Raw genomic sequence first — 19,137 nt, forward strand, 5'->3', positions numbered from 1 at the left:
AAAATCACCAATTATCACATTTTCATTGGAAGCTAGCCATGTCTGTCCAATGCGGCCCATGTAAGAAGCTTAGAAAGGGTCTATCCTTAATCAGGGTCTCGTTCAGCTGGTATTTAACCAGCAAATTTAAGGTGTGTCCGTTAAGAAGAAAATACTGGCAGTAGTTTTTACAGGAACCACCTTATGAAATGCCAAACCAATTCCTCATCCTGTCAGAGTTGGCATTGTAGAGAATCTCTATGGCCAAGACACACAGTAAAATCATACTAGGAAAAAAACATGAACGTCACAAATGGAGGTACACATTTAGAGAGTGCCGCTTCCTCTTCCAACCACTGCGTATCTTCAAAGAAATACTACCATAGCAGAAGCTAATTAATACCAATACAATAAGTATCGTTAGTAGTTTTATCTTTGAAATGGGTTTGTAGGATATGTCTTGGGGACTCCATGTTTAAATAAAAGTGGTATTTCTTTAGTAATATTTTTTTTACATTATTTGGTATTTCCTTTTGCTTTCTACTGAGTGATTGGTAATGTAGTTCTACTGAAAAGATGAAGACTCCCGCAGTGTGCCAGCAGCATGGCAGACAAGGTAAGAGAAAGCACCGCTGGGCAACGTTGCACAGCAGGGACAACGAGAACTGGATCTGCAGATTACTCATTTGATTTAGGCTTAGTGCTACGTTCTCCTTTATATTAGGGTACACTCCAGCACTTTACTGCATATAGTAACAGAGTCATTTAGGTTGAAAAAGTCTATAAAGCCAAACAAGGCTATTGGTCCAGAAGAAGTAAAAAAAACCCACATTGAGAGATTTCTAATTGTAATTCAAAAAAAGGGGGAAAATCCTTCTTGACTATAAAATGGCATCTGATTTCTCACTGGATGAACAAACTATAACTACTGCCCTTATAGTGAGTTATATCCCTGTATCTTCTTGGATATAAAAAAAAACCATCAAAGCATCACATTTTTCAACATCTTTATTGTTCTTACTGTAAATAACCCTTTTTCTTGCTTTCTTCAAGGCTGAATGGAACATCTTGTTCTTTCAGGCCAGATTAATGAACAGGTCATCAGAGAGCGTCTGCTATTGTCCCCATAAGTAGTCCCCATAAGTAGTCCAAGTTCAGTACTGGACTTTTTAAGACCAGGTGCCGACATCTGCACTGCATATTCATGATTGGGTCTCATTAAAATTATATTTTCTGTTCCTATCGTAGACAAAAAGAGCAAAATATGCAAATTATTTTCCATTACAATATAAAGTTGATATTACAAAGAGTGTAATTTTGATTCTCGCACACGTGACCTTCTAGTCCAACTTTCTTTTAGCGTTTCATTCCCTTTACAGATACCAAACAATACGAAGGAGGCGTCTTGGCAAATTCGATCTATGTGGGAAAGCCTGAATATCCATGACATCGCATTTAACAGATTAAAAGAAAACCCATTAACTTCACACTTAACAAAGGGTATAGCCAAATCCAACCGACCCTTCCCCTTCCTTTCCTGAGCATCTATTGTCGTCCAGTTGAGTTACTATAGTCCGTGTGAAGTATACGTAATATTATGTTATTGCACATTATATTTTTTGCCACTAGCCCTGATACGAGTGGGGCAGTCTTGGCCAGGAGTTATGTAGCGCTTACCTAATTCACAGCGATCAGGCCTTAAACATAATATGATGCCAATGCGTAACATGAACGTTGTGATACCATGAAGAAACCTAGAGGAATGTGCAAGAAACCCTTCTTTGCTGAGCTCAAGAAAAGAGGGGTCCTTTTTGTATAAGCTCCAGCTCTGCCCAAACTCCTTAATCTGGCCTTGCCTGAACACAGGGACATCTGGTCATCCTGATAAAGTGGCGTGTGTTAAATAATCTATTACCGAGAATTAACTCAGCCCTCCAAAACATAATCCATCTCCAAAGTGTAAGGAATACCGCATCTGTGTTAATACATTTATCTAGCATGAGTTATGGGTTTTTTGAATACAGACTATATAAATTTAATATATTAAGAGACAATGCTTTTGGAGGCTGTATTTTACGATTACATAGTAATTGTCGGCCTACCTGTCATTCATTTATTCAAACACAGATTCACTAATGGTTTTAACATAATTATCGATGGATATAATTTGCCTAATACTTCTCTGTCAGGGAAAAAGTATGTCAATTAGACTGGAAACTGAAAATGAGCACTTATTTTACATTTAGTGAGAATTATTTTTTTTTCTAGAAGAAATGGAAATAATGTAGATGATATGGCTTTCTAAAATTTAAGTCTCTGTCTTCTTAACATACATGCACAGGCATTGGACTCCATTAAGCCCAGTATGATAGACAGACTCACTAGGATCACATTAACCCTTTAAGGGTAGAGATGTTTCTTTTTTGTGGCAATGGCTATTTAAACATTTTTGTGGTGTTGCTGTTTAGCTGTAATTTCCTTTTCTCTCATTTACTATACCCACATGTGTTGGGTTTTTTTCAGGACAAGAAGGGCTTTCTTAAATACCATTATTTGCTGATCATCCCTTGGGACTTGTGGGCTCCAGCTACCCAGAGCCTACACTGCTGATGTCAATGGACAGTCCTGGTTATGACGGTGGGCCTTCCTGCTGACATTGCGGGCATTCCCTCTGACTTTAGTGGGCGCTCCCGCTGACATTGGGCATGTAGTGGGGCACGTCAGGACCCTGCTCCTGCAGCCTGGAAGATTCAGGTGTCTACCTGGAGAAGTAGAGTATTCTGGAGTGCCCAGGTGAAACGCTGAGAGTTCCCAGGTTTGCATATCATGTGATTTACTATAAAAAATAATAAAATATAGTGAAACATTGAAAAAATAATAATTCTAATATTTGCCCTGGGTTTATAAATACTAGACTTGTGCATTTAGATTTGTACAAATTGCAAATGTAATGAAATTTGCTGATTTCGTCAATTCCTACAAATCTCTGAAAACAACTCCAGACCCCCCCCCCCACGAAACGGACAAAAATTAGGCGAAAGAGCTAAAAATTTTGATCCCAAATTCGCTGGCTCTTTCACTCCTACTATCGCACACGCTCTGAATGTCTCCCTACCTTTAACAGGGCGACATTCAGACGTCTGCACGACCCCAGTGGTGCTCGTCCGGCCCCTGACCAGTGAAATCTGCAATAGAGGTAGGGGGTGCGGGGGAGTGAATGGGTGAATGAATGAAAAAGTAAGTGTTATGGGGCAGAAATGGGACAGGCAGGCTGTTTAGGGTTTGCAGAGGTGGCACAGGCAGGCTTTTAAAGGGGCAGAGGTAGCACTAGCAGATTGTTTAGAGGCGGAGGTGGCACAGGCAGGCTATTAAGGGGCAGTGGTGGCACAGGTAGGCTGCTCCAGGGACCAAGGTGCCACAGGCAAGCTGTTTCAGGGCCAGCTGTGGCACAGGTTGTTTTATGGGGCAGAGACCTTCCATGTCAATGTCTGGCTTAGTGTATAGTGATAGAGGTTATGCTGTACCATATCTGTTCAGTAAATGTTATTTATTTAAACTAATTTAGTGTATTTATAAGTTAATCTTTTTTTAAGATTTCTAGTTGTTTACAGTTGACATACAGTTTACACATTTGCCAACATTATTTTTTTGTGTGTAGGGGAGGAGGTTCCACATACAGGATCCGCTCCTGTAGAATAGAATGGCTTATGTCTTAATGCCAAACAATACCAGGGAAAGGAAGACAATTACTAAACCTCTGGTAGAGGTAGACTACAAATTATTGTTTTGGAACAGGACAGGGGGTGGGTTCCCGTCCAAGCAAGTGCAGAATGAATTTAGATTAGGATGACCACATTTTATTTCTGCTATTCAGGGACACACTATGACGCGCATGAGATTACACACTCGGGCAATCCGGGACATGTGGTCACTCTAATTTAAATAGGGGAGATAATATATTGGATCAAGTTGTGAGCATCACCAAACATCCCAGTACCATGAGATGTAGGTCTTGGAAAATTCTCTAGCCTACATCACACCTAGTACTGTCAACTAAAAAAATGATCCCAGTACAAACAAGGCACCCATTGAGGGCATTTTCTGCCCTGGCTGAGGCAAGGTGGGTGTTGCAGAACAAACATTGTATTGGCTGTTACTAGGGATATGGATCCAGACTGTATCTTCTGTGATCTTGCTGTGATCTCACTTTTATGGCATCTTTTTTTCTGGCTACAAAGCCTCAGAGGTCCTTTAGGCATTTTATCCGTAACTTAGCATTTCTTACTTTACCAGACTTCATAACAAAACCGAGGAGGCGGGGAGGGGAAGTTGACCTTTCAAAGACTAATAGGAAAATAATGCTTTCATTGATTTACACTTTGTAATGTCAAGAAAGAACTCTGAGAAGTGGTTAAAGCTATTGTTGACTGCATTATCCCCATTACTGGTTATTTCAGCAATTCAGCAACATTAATGCTTTGTCTTTTGAGTGACAGGATTAGCAGTAGACTCGATAACAAGCTGTAGGGCAGCCTTGATCTCTCTGTGGATATTCAGTGAGTTTGATAAGCTACAGAATTTCTGATTATCAAGCAGGTTGCATTGTTAGGTGAGCCTGAGTGAACTACATGATAAATATTTAATTAATAATCACCCCTATTGAATACCTCCTTAAAAACAAAAAAATGTCAATCACGCAAGTACAGAATTCATGTTTTCCATACTGAATGGACTCTGGAACCTGGGAGGTGCTCTTCTCCATCCCCTAATGCTGCAGAGAACGGACGAGGTGCACCCGGTAGCTAGGCCTGGACTGGCCATCTGGCAAAACTAGGGAAATGCCAGCTAAGTCTCTGGCAAATGGGGCCAAATACTCATCTTTACCGCCACCTGTGCAGCAGATCCAGTCCTTCAGTGTACAGCCACTGGCTGGGTACATGAGGCCACGTGCTGCTAGAGTGGAAGAACATAGCGTGTGACCTCATGTAACCAGCCAGATGTACATCATTTAATGGCTGCTTGCCTTAAAGTGCTAGGGCCACCTTTCATCCCCAGTCCAGCCCTATAACATGACATCTAAAGTGGATTGCATAAGGAGACGAGGGGACAGAACAATGCTTAGAACCATCAAAATCTGCGTAATTTATTTACATGTATACTTTTCAAACATTTTATTAAGTTAACTGTGTGGCAGTATTGGAAATATAAATGCTGATTTATTAAAGGAGCAGTCATACCCAATAACGTATACACTTTCCCCTTTAATTATATTTAGTTCCCTCTTAGCCTCCCCATCTTCTGCAGTGTTTCTGTACAAATTGCTTTTCAGACATTTGGCTTTGCACAGCTAACACCGATGGCGCCGTAGCTGGTTCTGCAGACTTCTATGCCATCAGCAATGACAGGCGCTACAGGGTTCATTCCGGATCCCTTCCACTAGAGGAGAATGCAGTGACCACATAGTGAATGTTAATAGTGAATGGTAAACAAGATGCTTGTCTCCGCAAGGGAGGCATCATGGAGTTACATACATGGTTAGAAAAACACTGATGCCCAGATAGAAGATCCTAATGTGATTCCTCCCTGAACATAATGGGTTATGGGGCTCAAAGGAGCCTGAAGAGGTAAATATCCTGTGCAGTGCTTCCCAATCCAGATAATAGAGCATCAGGAGCTGCAGAGACAGGAAGAGCCTTGCTAGTGTTCCTCTATGTTAAATTGCTTTGTTCGTGACATTATCTCGCCTCTGGGTCTTCTCAGTCCACAACTTCCACTGTAACAGAGGCTCGCTGTGTTCTCACGCTTTATCACCACATTGCTGCTGGCCTTGAGAACACAGTAAGAGTATCTATTTTATTTGTGTTAAGAACCGTATCTATTCTTCCACTCACAGGGACAGAATCATAGGATCTCTAAAGTATTTTTTTTTAATATAAAATAGCTGGAATTACAAACCTGCTGCATGTGGCTGACTGAAATCATGTACGTCTAGCTCCATCTTGTGACGCTCAACATTTCTACCAGCAAAAAAAGGAGTACTTCTAAAGGAACACTGCTGTGCCCCTATGCAGCTCCACCAAGGGAACATTTTTTCTTCAAAAGCATATTCAGCATTATAGAACTTGATTCAAGTTAGTCTGATTTGCATGTTATATATTGTCCTCATAATATCTGAAGCTAAATAGCAATCACTTCTACTATATGTTGCAAGTAATGTGGCAAGAACCATTCAGAATCCCAGATCTGTTGATGTGCAACCTCTCATGATCATGATAAATATACCAGATAGCCGGGTCAACTGGATAAACCACCAAAATGAATCAAGGAAGTAAAATATGTTATGGGAGCTGAAGAAAATGAGGTCACTCAAGACAAGTTGATTGGCTTTCCAAGAAGGCAACAATCTCATGCTCCATTAGTTAAAGTATCCAGATTAGAGTTTTTAGAACACGTTCACTGTTGATGGAAAGATAAAAAGCTGGGTAGTGTCCCAGGACGGATGTGGCCGTTGCCCACTCAGAAAGGCATACTGTGGTGGCTATTGTCTATGGGTTATCCATTTCTGCAGCAGCTGTAGCAAGACGTTACCGTTTATCAATTGTGCAGCTAGAAGAGACCAATTATTGCAGACTATAATCAATGTCTGTATGGCATCCAACTATGTGGGACACGTCCATTGAGTCTATTCCTCTGGCCGCCAGAAACATAGTATTGACTACTCTAGACAAAGAGCTATATGGTTAAAGCATTGGTCAGCAGATTCAACATAGATTAGCCTCTGCAGCATGCTGTTTAAATGCTCCCCCATTGTTTTACAGCTTGGTACACCGTTGAGGGTGTTGGACAATGATAGGGTGTTGCCAAAATGTAAAAACAGATGTAGTCACTTTTTAAAATTCCTCTAGAAGAGCAGGGGATGCGAGACCTTGTATTGTCCCCAAGGAGAAGGCAAGTACTTCTGACACCATATTACCTCAGCATTGTTAATGAGACAGATTGTCCCAGTTCTATCAGAAACGGAAAATAATCACATCAGATTATTGGGATCCTCAATGTTTTTCAGATTTAGAAAAAGCATGCCTTTTATGAGCTTCCTACTTTCAAGTCTGAAATTGGTTTCAGGCCAAGTAGCCCTAGCTCAGGCGGTTGGAGAATTGTATCTCAAAGAGTCGTAGTCGAACCAGTGCCCCTTTTTAAAAATGGGATTAAGTATCGATTTTCTGGTACCCAAGCTAGTCAACAAGTTAATACCTCAATCTGGGAAATTAGATGGTATTCCTACATTTAAAGGACACTTATTTGCACGGACGAAAAGTGCATAGGTGGCTCCTAAAACTGCCCTATAAGGCTAGGTTTCCATTTGTTTTTTTTTTGCTAAAAACACCCATAAAAACGCCAATAGCGCCACCTGGCGTTTTTTTAGTGGAAAAACGCAGCAGCCAGATGTTAGCTGTTCTTCAATAGGAAATCGCAAAATGCCATTTCCACTTGGCGTTTTTCTGTCTGGCGTTTTTTCAGTCCTCTTTGGCATTTTTCAGCTTTTTTTGGGCTCTGTGGCAGTTTTTCAAAATCGCAGCATGTTGACACTCTGGCGTTTTTTGCAAGAAATCATGGCGTTTTTTCTCCAATAGAAGTCTATGGGAGAGAAAAAACGCCATGAAAAAGCCATGTGGGTTTATTGCCTTGGCGTTTTTTATGGCGTTTTTTCCACAGTTACAATGCAGAGGATGGACCCAGTATCTGTGTGTCCTACGAGAAATAGGCTGAAAACAAACAGTTTCACACAAAACAAAGTCCTGGACTGGTTCATATTGAATTTTACACCATTTGGAACAAACATGCCATTACAAACAAACATACCCGACGCATCAACTGGATCCTGCGTGCCAAAAGCAACAGCAAACAATTTGCACCATCATTTGGGGCCAATCTTCCCAGAGGAGCAGACATTCGAAATAAAGCATGCCTTACAAACCACAGAAAAGAGACAAAAGGGTCTACCAAGTAAATGACATCAGGAGAGGGCATTTGCCATTTATCCTAATCCCTTTTAGCTGGGTGAAACTTCTAACTTGTAAAGGCTGGAAAAACTGCCTAAGGTCAAAAAAAGCAATTTCCACAGAAAGGCTAAAACGCCAGAAAAAACTCCAGAAAAAACGCCAAAACGCAGGAGAATGCAGTGGCAGTTTTCTTGGCGTTTTTCCTGGCGTTTTTCATCAAGAAAAAAACGCAGGACAAAAACCCAAGTGGAAACCTAGCCTAAGACAAAGGAATGAGTCATTTTTTTTATTCAGGACTCTTCTCTTTGGGCTTTCATCAACAAAGTTTTTACAAAGTTGTGGCTAACGTTAACCTTTGGTCTCTATAGTTGAGTTTTTAGTCTTCAGACAGACATGCTTTCCTCGACACTTGGATGTCAGTATCAACTTGGATGCCACTGATGACAATGTCCTAAGATCTTCAGAGAAGGAGTCAGAAGGTTCCCTAGTTTTGAAAGATGACTTGGCTCCTAGAACCCATTTGGGTTGGAGGCTGTTTTACTGCTTTGACCTTACTCTGTAGTATGTGATCTCCTTACAACCAGCAGTTTTTTTCTCACATGGTTAAGATCAGACAGCACAGGCTTGTGAAAGCGGCTTATTGAAGGTGCAGAATATCACTAGGACTGAGACTTTATAATCTAAAGGGAAGTCAGTGAGATTAAACTGCAATTCTCTTGCTAACCCTGAGGTCAGTTCTGATGCCTTATTTCAGTTTCAGATTAGTGCATACATGTTATTGTTTGAATGCTAAAAGGTGTCAAAGTACATATCGGGTGATATCAGTGGATTTTAGGAAGTCTGAGAATCTATTTCTAAACTTTGCTAAGCAGAACAACCAAAAAGAATCCCCTTTGTTAATTACAAACTGGTCTATACTGTTTGAAAAGACATCTGGTGCAAGGTTCTGTAAACTGTGATGAAGACCTAACCAACCCAAGAGCTGAGCTTGTTAAATCCCCATTGAGGCTGCCACATGGACAAAAAGTTAGCTATTTGGCCTTAGATCCTAAAACAGGTCTTAACCTCTAAATATTTTTGTGAGTTTGGCTCATTACTACACAAGGTATGTGGAGTGGCCTTTTTGATGGCTTTGGGGATGCATCTTTTCTTTAATTGGGCATTGGTCCTGTAATTGGAATAACAAGTATATTCTTATTACAGCTGTTGCACGGATTAACCCCTTAATGACAAAGCCCATACAAAATGCATTGTTTTATATGGGTTTAGGAACCGCCCATTGTCCTTAAGGGGTTAATGGAAATCATTTTCTTGTCTAAAGCTGCCTCCAAACAAATCACACACGTCATGTTCAATACAAGGCATAGCTCTAAACGGTTAAAACGGTAACAGTTTTATCCAGGTGGGGCAGGAAATAATAAAATCTTGGGACCCTCGCCCCACCAGGAAATGACAAGGAAAAGAAATACTCAAGTGAGATTTTTTTTGTTTCAATGTCATTCTCAGTAGCATAAAGAGGAGGCATAACAATGTGCCAGGGGGGACCTCTTCTGCCGAACAAAGTCTTCGCCAGGGCAATGTTAAGACAGTAGTGCCTCATGACTCTACCAAACTGCTGCTTTATTAAACATCTGCTGCCTCTGCCCAAGACAGCCCTTGTAGAACGCACACACAGCCCAGAGGGAGCTTCCTCTCAAGCCGCAGTGTACACTTCCTTAATTGTAGACACAATCCAACACACAATGGTGGTTTTGGAATGATCAAATGGTCCCTCTCGAGAGTCAATTTAGTCTGGATAGCCTTATCGAGCTTGCAGCTCTGGATACCAAAGCCACTTGGGCCAATCAGGACCTGTTTAGGGGCCAAGAACATACCAGGCACGCTATCAGATAATGTCCCTTTGTCATGATTAACTCATATAATGTAGTGGATGCATGGAAGGGTAACCCAGCAGAGGTGGTTAGTTTCTTTGTTTAAGCATTCAATGAGTTAATCTGAGGTTGATTTGTGAATGCCCTCTGTATCTGTTCTAGCTAGAGGTGTCATCTTCCCAAAGGACCCCTGTGGTGATTCATGGCCTAACTGATAAGGATCCTTAGTTATAGGAATTCCATTCCTATCTTAAGTGGGGGGGGGGGGTTCCATCACCTTTACCCCACCATAACTTATTGGGACATCAAAGATGGGACCCGATTCTTGGGGATGGTGTCATATAATCAGTCATGTGGTCAGAGGGGCGTTTGCTTGCAAAAGTCTGATTTAGGGACAATGCAGCGACCTCAAAGCAGAACTCCATGATATACTCTGATCGGAACAACATCATAAGAAACCATCTGGACTTAAGGAGTTCCCACAGGCCTACTTATTGGAGAAACTCGTGAGTGAGGGTCCTGTGTTTAAGTCCCTTTGTTTTTAAGAACTGTTTGCCGTTTTATTTTTATTTTGTATGTCTTGTTTTTTGTAATTCTGGCACTGTGTAATCTTTGTCTTTTTGTTATTAAAATATTCAAAATCTAGGTCTGTCTTTGGGCTCTAGTATCGATATCCACAAACCCTAAGAGAGGATAACACGTTACCATATTGTTATTAAGTTCTACAGGATATATACCGTATTGGCTCGAATATAGGCCGCACTTTTTTCCCCCACTTTAAGTTTTTAAAGTGGGGGTGCGGCCTATATTCGGGCTCTAGCGCCCGACGCCCGGGACATGCAGTCCCGGGCGCCGGGCAGGCAGCGGGGTTAAGATACAGATCCCCCGCAGCGGTGCAGGGGACCTGCATCCTTCTCCCCGATACGCTCAGACAGCCTCCCCTGCCAGCACTTCCCACGGGGGGGGGGGTGCCGGCACGGGAGGTTATCTAAGCGTTTTACCTCTGCCCACCCCCGACTTACCGGAGCAGACTCCCGGGTGTCTTGCGGGGCCGGCGGGAGACATTTACGCAATACGCGCATGCAACTTCCGGTACCGGAAATTGCATACGCGTATTGCGTAGATGTCCCTCGCCGGCCCCGCAAGACACCCGGGAGTCTGCTCCGGTAAGTCGAGGAGGGGGGGGCAGAGGAGGACAGCGGCAGCGGATCGCGGGGAGGGAGGACAGCGGCAGCGGATCGCGGGGAGGGAGGACAGCGGCAGCGGATCGCGGGGAGGGAGGACAGCGGCAGCGGATCGCGGTGAGGGAGGACAGCGGCAGCGGATCTCGGGGAGGGAGGACAGCGGCAGCGTATCGCGGGGAGGGAGGACAGCGGCAGCGTATCGCGGGGAGGGAGGACAGCGGCAGCGTATCTCGGGGGGGGGAGACAGAGTGGCAGCATGTTTTTTTTGGTGCTTTTTTAAAGAAAAAAAACTTTTTCTTTAAAAAAGCACCAAACTTTTAGGGTGCGGCCTATATACGGGGGCGGCCTATATCCGAGCCAATACGGTATATGTTGTTTGCCCGGGGTGGGTTGATATATATATATATATATAGAGATAAAGGTTCTAATTCGGATTTCTCACGAATCCAGTATCAAAATCATGAGTGGTGGCAGACTACCTGGGGGGATACAGGCAGGATTTGGAGGTTAATTTGGTGTAATTTATGCCTTGTTAAGGGGTCAAGTTAGTAAATCCAGAGGCCTGGTGCTATTAACCCCTTCATGCCCACGCCCTCCACACAGTCACGGCTTGGCAAGTAGTCCTGACCGTGACACCCTTGCAGACCAATTGTGTACCTGGTATATCTTAGTTATAAAAAAGGCCCCGATGTCACATCATGGCGATCGAGGGGTCTCTGCTGCTGTCTGCACAGGGGTCCAAGCACTCCGGCAACAGCAAGTGATCCCTTGCCGCCCTTCCGATCACTCCTACAGGTGATTATTACTTAAACTTATTATTGATCGGTCTCACCGATGTCATTTGCTTACACTTGTCACTTACAAGTCCTGATAGTAATTACATTTTTTAATTTTACAATATATATATTTCATTTTTAACCCAATAAAATACATAATGAGACCACCGATTGGCCCTTTAGGTCACTTATTGATTGGTCCCAATAGTCAGTGACCTAATGTGATCATCATGCCTATCACTAACAGGATACAATAACTAACCCAACCCGGACATCTTACCTGTCAGGGTTCCACTCTGCAACCCTGTATTTCATATCATACCCTTGTCATGCTTCCTTGCAACCTCTAGAGGCCACTCTCCTTTATGAGGAATCAGGAATCATCCCACCTGAATAGCTGCAGATACTTACTAGGGAGTTACCCTTACTATAAGTAGCTGTTCAGCACCTCAGCCGTGGCCTTTGCATTGTGGTGTTAGCAGCCTGTTGCTGCAGCTCTGTACCTGGTCCGGAATCGTTCCTAGCATCTTGATCTTCGGCTTGTGACCTGGCTTCATTGTGACCGCCCTCCTACCGTGTGCCCTGCCAGAGGGTCTCTAGTTCCACGCCTGTCCAGCAAGACTTTCAGTCCACGTGTTACGGTTAACTGTATCCTATTTGTGCTTTATTCTACTGTATATACTAGTCCTGTTCCTGCCAGCTTTCAATATAATCTGTTCTTTCATACCAGCCTGGTGTGCGACTGTTCTCTCTTGCCTGCACTTACCTGTCTGTCAATATGCATCCTGGAGTACGGAGCCTCAGCTATCCCCTGCAATTGGGCCCCTACCCGACCTGTTGACCCGAGCCCTGACATTCCCATACCCAATGCTTTCACGAACCACTAACAGGACCATCGCTACCCCTTACGCTATGCCCTACGTATATTCACTAAGTTGTTAGGTCAGTTTTTTGCATGCCAGTTGGTTCAGGGGAATATAAAGTTTGATGTTTCACACCATAAGGTGTAGCGTCTTTATTCAACTGTAAACCAAGCATTCATGTGCAGCCTCCATCCAAAAATGTGCCCAACCTGTGAAAAAGTAGAGAAAAAAAACACAAATTCTGTGTTCCCGTTGGATTTGTGTGTGCAGTGGGCCACCTAGAAAAGTAAGTGGAAGATGGCATTGTCATGCTGTGATCCCTGAGGAAACCGCTACGAGAGCAACACTGGAATCCTGGAAACATATAAGTCCACCAGAATCACACTGCAGGCAACCTGCCCAAGGATCTCACCCTCAGCACCTACTAGCTGTCTGATCCTCCTCAGGACCCAACCAGGGCTACTCACTAGGCCTCCCCAGAGCGGAGTATAGAGCCAGGACGCCAGAGCTCTTGAAAAAAAAAACAAAAAAAAAAAACAGAAGATATCTTCACCTACTACCCAGGATCAGGCAGGAAAAATCAGAGGGTAGAAGGGTTTTACAATTTCCTGCCCTACCTGGATACAGAGCTGATTTCTCCTCTTCATGCTGCCGGGAATGACAAAAAAAACCACAAAAAAGTCAGGTGCAAGTTGGTCTTAATATCTCTAGATGTTAGGGTATCTTTACAGGCCAAGAACAATTAAACATCCTAAGAAAACTTGCTTGGAAAACACTTTATTTAAGTATACATATACTTAGTACTGTGGTTTTAACATTTTTATCCAAGTATTTTTATTATTTTTTTTAATACGGAACTTTTGTGAAAACTTTGTAAAACAGATAACAGACAATGCTAGGGTTCTGCTTTGTTAAGAAGTTTGTTCGCAGCAACAAAAATGAGCATTATACAAGATATTCAGCAATGGCTATAATCATTGGAGCGCTCAGAATGCCTATTTCACTACTGTAGCTACAGCTGTGATTTATAAGAACACAAAGCGGTACTGTGTAATGGCAGCAGATTACTAGTTTTAACATGGCTATCTTAAATCGCTTCCCTCTTTGCACCCCAAAAACAACTAGCCATTAGCATCAGGCAATACAGTGGTTTCTGCAGAACCCCTAAAATCCCCCAAACGGGTGAATAAAACATTTGAAACGGCAGGACTTTATTTTCTTGCTCCATTTCTTGCCAGCTGGTCGGCCATTTCATTCCCTCCGTTACCACGATGACCCGGGACGTAAGTCTGTATCAAAGGAAAGTTATTATCAGTTTAGTTGTAAGTTCAGCCAGACTAGTGCACGTTAACGCACGCAGCACAGAATCACGGCTATCATTCATCACAATTCCCCAAACCGGAAGAAGCCTCTGTTCTGAAAAGTATCTGCAACATGCACAACAATATACCGGATTTGCCCGATTATAAGCAAATGCTCTGAAAAATACCCCTTCGTCTTATAATCGATGTCGAGTGGCATAAAGGGGGGTATAAGGCATATCATGGGGCAGAGTGGCAAACCTGGGGGCAGATGTGCATAACTGGAGGGGGGCAGGTTGGCAAATAAAAGGAAATACAAACAAAAAAATATTTCTCAATCATAGCTTTTATTAAATATGAAAAAAGTTTACATGAATTAATATTTACTAGTAAAACTTTTTTCCTATAGGGTCGTCTTATAATCAGGCTTTTTCTTTTTTTCCTAAATTAATATTCAGATTTTGGCGGGTTGTCTTATAATGGTTCTTAATTATGGTTCCAGAGTACTGTGTCAGGTGTGAGGCCGTCCCCTGCAATGGGTACCGCCGGTAAGATGTGTGCAAATACTATCTTCATAGCGTTCCATGCCACCAAGATTTGTTTAAGGCGTTAAGTTATGAAGGCAGCTATGTAAGGGATACCTGACGTAACAAGGACAAGGCTCTTTGTAAGAGAACCAAAACAATACAATGAAGTACAGGTATCTTGTCACCTGTAATTGTCAGGAATGTATCCTATCATGGATAGTATAATGTAGCATGTACCGTGTGTATCTGCATGTGTGATGCCAGTAAGGCTAAGGCTCACCCATGTAACATCCATGCCCTGGCAGAGATTGTCCAGCTTTTGGAAGTCTTGCTTGTTAACGACGTCGTGACCAGCGGAAGTTTTCCAACCATTCTGTTTCCACGATGGGACCCATTTTGTCGCGCCTGTATAACACACAACGCAACACAAATCACTTTGGGGATGATAGATCTCATTAACCGTTGCATATAGGTTTATACATGCGCGCACATACAAGCCCTCTTCCGTTTGACTAGCCCAAAAAATCCAGACTTTTTAGGATTTCTTTATGCAAGTCTTTTTAAGTTGTGCCAAACTGTTTATTTCTTAACACTTTTATGGACATACATATAAAACAGGTAAAGGTACAGAAATCGGATATTAGAAACGAGTCAGTGTTTGTTTGTTTATAAATTATTATCCATGCTAGGTGATATTGTTACATACCCAAAAAACACATTTATTGTAGAACATAATACCGTATCATCTTGGCTTACTTATCTCTAAACAAAACGAAGTTAAGATTCCATGATGCGAAGACAGAATTTATAGGACTAACCACTGTCTGAGGGTAACCAGGACTTACCGTTAATGGTAAACTTGCTGTCAGTGTGAATATTAATCGCCCTCATATTATGCTCCCTGGCTTGTTCCAGCGCTCTACTGGCCGCCTGAAAATTATGGGGAAAAACAACAAAAAAATGATGTGAGGCTCCATGGAGAAACATGAAAGCAGTCATCCAGGACTATTCGGCATCCGCCTAGTTTTGGGGGGACAACTACATGACTGCAAGTCTGGAACTAGTCCCTTATTCAACAGAACAGATAATAAAGGAGCTTATTAACCGACTATGAAAAGTATTAGAAGAAATTATACACTACCTCGATTTCAGCTCTTTGATTAGTCTGTCTGCCTTCAAGTCGTTCTGACACGTTCCTGCGGTGTTAAATAAAATCATTTTTACAGACAGGGGCGGAAAAGTACAAATCCCCACAACTTTCCAGCTGTGACTGTGCCCTAACCCTGTATTTTCAATATATCATACATATCCACATGCATTTCCCAAGTGAACCTCCTATGACAGGTCAGTAAGATTCCCCGTACGGGGGTAGTTGGTCTTCTGATAGTGATCGGTGTTATAAGGCAAGTTTGCCTCCGTCACTCACAGTGAATGATTAGGACCCCAGTAAACTCCAATCCCACCGCGCGCTCCGTGCTGCCCGTTTCTGGAGCAGCAGCCGTCCGTGTAAACCGCTTGTTGCTCTGCAAGCAAAAAGGAAGAAATGCTTTACATCCCATTTCACGTAACAGTCCATTGTCAGGGACGGCTTGTCTGTCACCAGAAGTCGCTATCGACAGAGTAACTTTACACACGTTTATTAACTATGGATCATGTATGAAACAAGGGGACCCCACCAAACGAACGCCAAGTGTTACTACGATAAGGTTAGAGGTGCAACGCAATCTTTACACGGTTAATGCTATTAGTGGACTGGAAGGAAAGCATCATATTACAATTCCGTGGTGATCAATACTGAAGCTGTAACTTAGACTTCGGAAGTGATGAGCTTCTGCACAGGCAGAATTCAGCTCTTATAGGGGTTCAGCTGAGGAGCCCTAGCCAATGCATGCTTTAGTTCAGTTCCTTTCTAACACTTCTGCTGGGAGGCTGTTCCACTTATCTACCAATTTCTCTGCAAAGTTCACTTTATCAAATGGGCTATATTCACTAAATGATAAGATGGCAGAAGAGTTGCACTTTTAACCTTTCCATTTCACTACAGATTATGGACGAACCCTGTCGCAGCATGACTGATAATTAAATCAGTAAGACTAAACTATACTACATACGGGGTCCTCCTCGGACGTTCATGTGGGAGAAATTATATAATGTAATAATATAACACTGTGGCGCATGTCGTGCAAACCTGTTCTCTGGCCGTACGGATGGTAACTAGAAGACGAAGAGCTGGAAGCATCATCGCTCTCCACGAAGTTCCTGGCTTCATGGCTGGATGGGAACTTCTTGTATCTCGCAGAAGGAAAGCGATCCACCTGAGCTTTGCATTCTTCCCTGTTGTGATCCGGTATGAAGAGGAACATTGGTGTATTAACAACTCCCACAAACCTCAGCCTTGTGGTCTGATACTGACAGCTGCTACTCCCCTTGCTTTCATCTGGAGTGTAAGCTTGGCCCTCCTCATCTGTTTCTGTAAGTCTCATTGTTATGTTATATACATGTTATGTCTTGTCTACCCTTTGTACAGCGCTACAGAATTTGGTGGCACTACATAAACAATAAATAATCATTTGGAGCATTACAGCGCATGTGCAGGAGCTACACATGAGCCGCTTGCAATACAGACTGTCAGGGGAGGAAGAAACGGACACAGAAGTCTACTTTTCTCACTCGCATACGTTAAGATAACATGGATCGTGCTTCACGGTCACAGAGGGGCACCGACTGGTTTATTCATTCTGACACCTCGTCTCTCAGGCCAGGCATTCGAGGGTTTGCTGAGCAGATCCCACTTACCTGGAGTCCTATATATAAATATATATACCCCCCCGGGAACCTGCGTGAAGCATACACATCCAGCCCCCCCCAACCTGCGTGATGCATACACATCAATCATCTTGTGGACAGAGGCCAACATTTCCACGCACCAGTCTGTGATTATGTCACTTTGCGCGTACATCGCGCAGGCAGCATGCGCGGCGCTTATATGGATCTACATGATCGGCAGGTTTACACTCGATGCCTCTGCCGTTATATATGTATTTATGTATAGCGCCCCCATATTATGTAATGCTATACAGATTATACAGGACACCATGCGGGTGCAGCACATGAGGTAAAAGATTGTGCCCCATCCATGCAGAACATTCCCCGGGCCCCGTTCACACATATATCTATATAGTTATGTGAATGTAGAACGTACCCGATTATTTCTATATGGTATTCATGCTCATCTATATGTTCATCTCAGAGTAAACAGCATTAACCGCGTCATTACGGATAAGAGACCTTATAAACAGGACGGTGTAGCACAACTCCCATCACTCTGATCTTTTACAGATGCTGGGAGTTGCTGTCATTTTAGGGTAATAATCATCGCCTGTATTGAATCGAATACTGAAGGAACAAAAACCAGTTATATAGAACCAGTCTAATTGACGTCATTAAGATGACTAGAAACCTTATAAATGCGATGAGGGGAATATCAGCCACAACCTAATGGGGTAATTCCTTATAATAATATCTAATAATATCTAATTCTGTACCCGGGGTAACAGCGTGATAATCCAATAACAAATATAGTAAGTGCGACAGAGCACGTCTCAAATAAAATTACATAGCGCGTTGTGGTGATGTAACTATGGCGGCGGATGGTTCCGCGCCCCTCACCAGCTATCGTACACTCCGGGCCGACGGCCCCTGCGCACCGCATACGGCATCTTCTCTCAGGGTAGCGGCTAGTTTCTGCGCAGGCTGGGTGGCAGGCTGGGTGGCTGGCTGGGTGGCTGGCTGGGTGGCTGGCTGGCTAGACGGCAACAATAGCTCTCGCTCCGCAGCAGAGAAACTGGCTGATCACGCGTCCATCGCCAATATATATCACCAGGGGGAGGAGCCATAGGAAAGCGGGAAAGCAGATGTGCTTGGGATAGAACGAAGTGATCCGCCCTAGCAGTGTTTGTGCTGGCGCTAGTAGTTTTTTTATGATACCGCTTTATGTATATACACAGATTAATATACGGTAACATGTGTAAATCATACAACTCTGTACTATAAAGCTATAGACTGTATAATACTGACATATGTATGAAGATATATAAGCAGGGTGATCTTGTACCTGTATTTTGCTTTATATAAATAAAGTCACTGAGTGTGTTGGAATATATATATATATAAATATATATGTAGCTGTATTAGTCCAGTGGTGTCAATATCAAATAACAGATGGAATAAGTATCTTGTGATATTACCTTTTTTTATTGGACTAACAGAATTTGGGAATTACAAGCTTTCGGGAGCTCTTCTCCCTTTCTCAAGTCTAAAAAATTTCTGAGCAAAACGACACATAGAATTCAATGCTGTGTGGTGGGGGGAAGGGGGCTTACTGCCCAGATCTGATAAGGGGGAGTGAGATGTTCAAAAGTATGTGTCCCTCCAGAGGGTCATAAATGTTCTGAATAGGGAATTTTGAGGGGGGATTTAGCACTGCTGAAGACAAGCTGACACAGAAGAAAAATTAAGATGCTAGTGCTCACATACAGGGAATAGGAATGCAGTGATGAATATAGGGATGCGAATGTATATGTATACATATGTTACCATATATACAGGAGAATATATAGCAGGTGGGGGGTTATGT

General features: G+C 42.8%; 1 protein-coding gene across 1 annotated transcript; it reads right to left on the reverse strand.

Moving 5' to 3' along the window:
- Window positions 1-13,434: 13,434 nt before the first annotated feature.
- Window positions 13,435-18,254, reverse strand: RNASEH1 (ribonuclease H1). The gene is made up of 7 exons (XM_053459880.1): window positions 18,171-18,254; window positions 16,690-16,835; window positions 15,928-16,024; window positions 15,643-15,697; window positions 15,347-15,431; window positions 14,782-14,906; window positions 13,435-13,962 (listed from the first exon to the last, which is right to left on the reverse strand). Exons 1-7 carry the CDS (start codon window positions 18,218-18,220, stop codon window positions 13,885-13,887), a joined length of 636 nt encoding a protein of 211 aa, XP_053315855.1. The 5' UTR covers window positions 18,221-18,254; the 3' UTR covers window positions 13,435-13,884.
- Window positions 18,255-19,137: the final 883 nt, after the last annotated feature.

The sequence above is a fragment of the Spea bombifrons genome, chromosome 3 (assembly GCF_027358695.1).
Source record: "Spea bombifrons isolate aSpeBom1 chromosome 3, aSpeBom1.2.pri, whole genome shotgun sequence".
In the NCBI taxonomy this organism is placed as follows: domain Eukaryota; kingdom Metazoa; phylum Chordata; class Amphibia; order Anura; family Pelobatidae; genus Spea; species Spea bombifrons.

What these genes read in the sequence shown, in the direction of transcription:
- RNASEH1 (XM_053459880.1), bottom strand. Translation starts at nt 18,220, where the DNA reads ATGCCGTATGCGGTGCGCAGGGGCCGTCGGCCCGGAGTGTACGATAGC. An exon ending in CCCGGAGTGTACGATAGCTG is followed by an intron (nt 16,836 to 18,170) that starts GTGAGGGGCGCG and finishes GGATCACAACAG; the next exon opens with GGAAGAATGCAAAGCTCAGG. An exon ending in ATCAAAGAGCTGAAATCGAG is followed by an intron (nt 15,432 to 15,642) that starts GTAGTGTATAAT and finishes CATAATTTTCAG; the next exon opens with GCGGCCAGTAGAGCGCTGGA.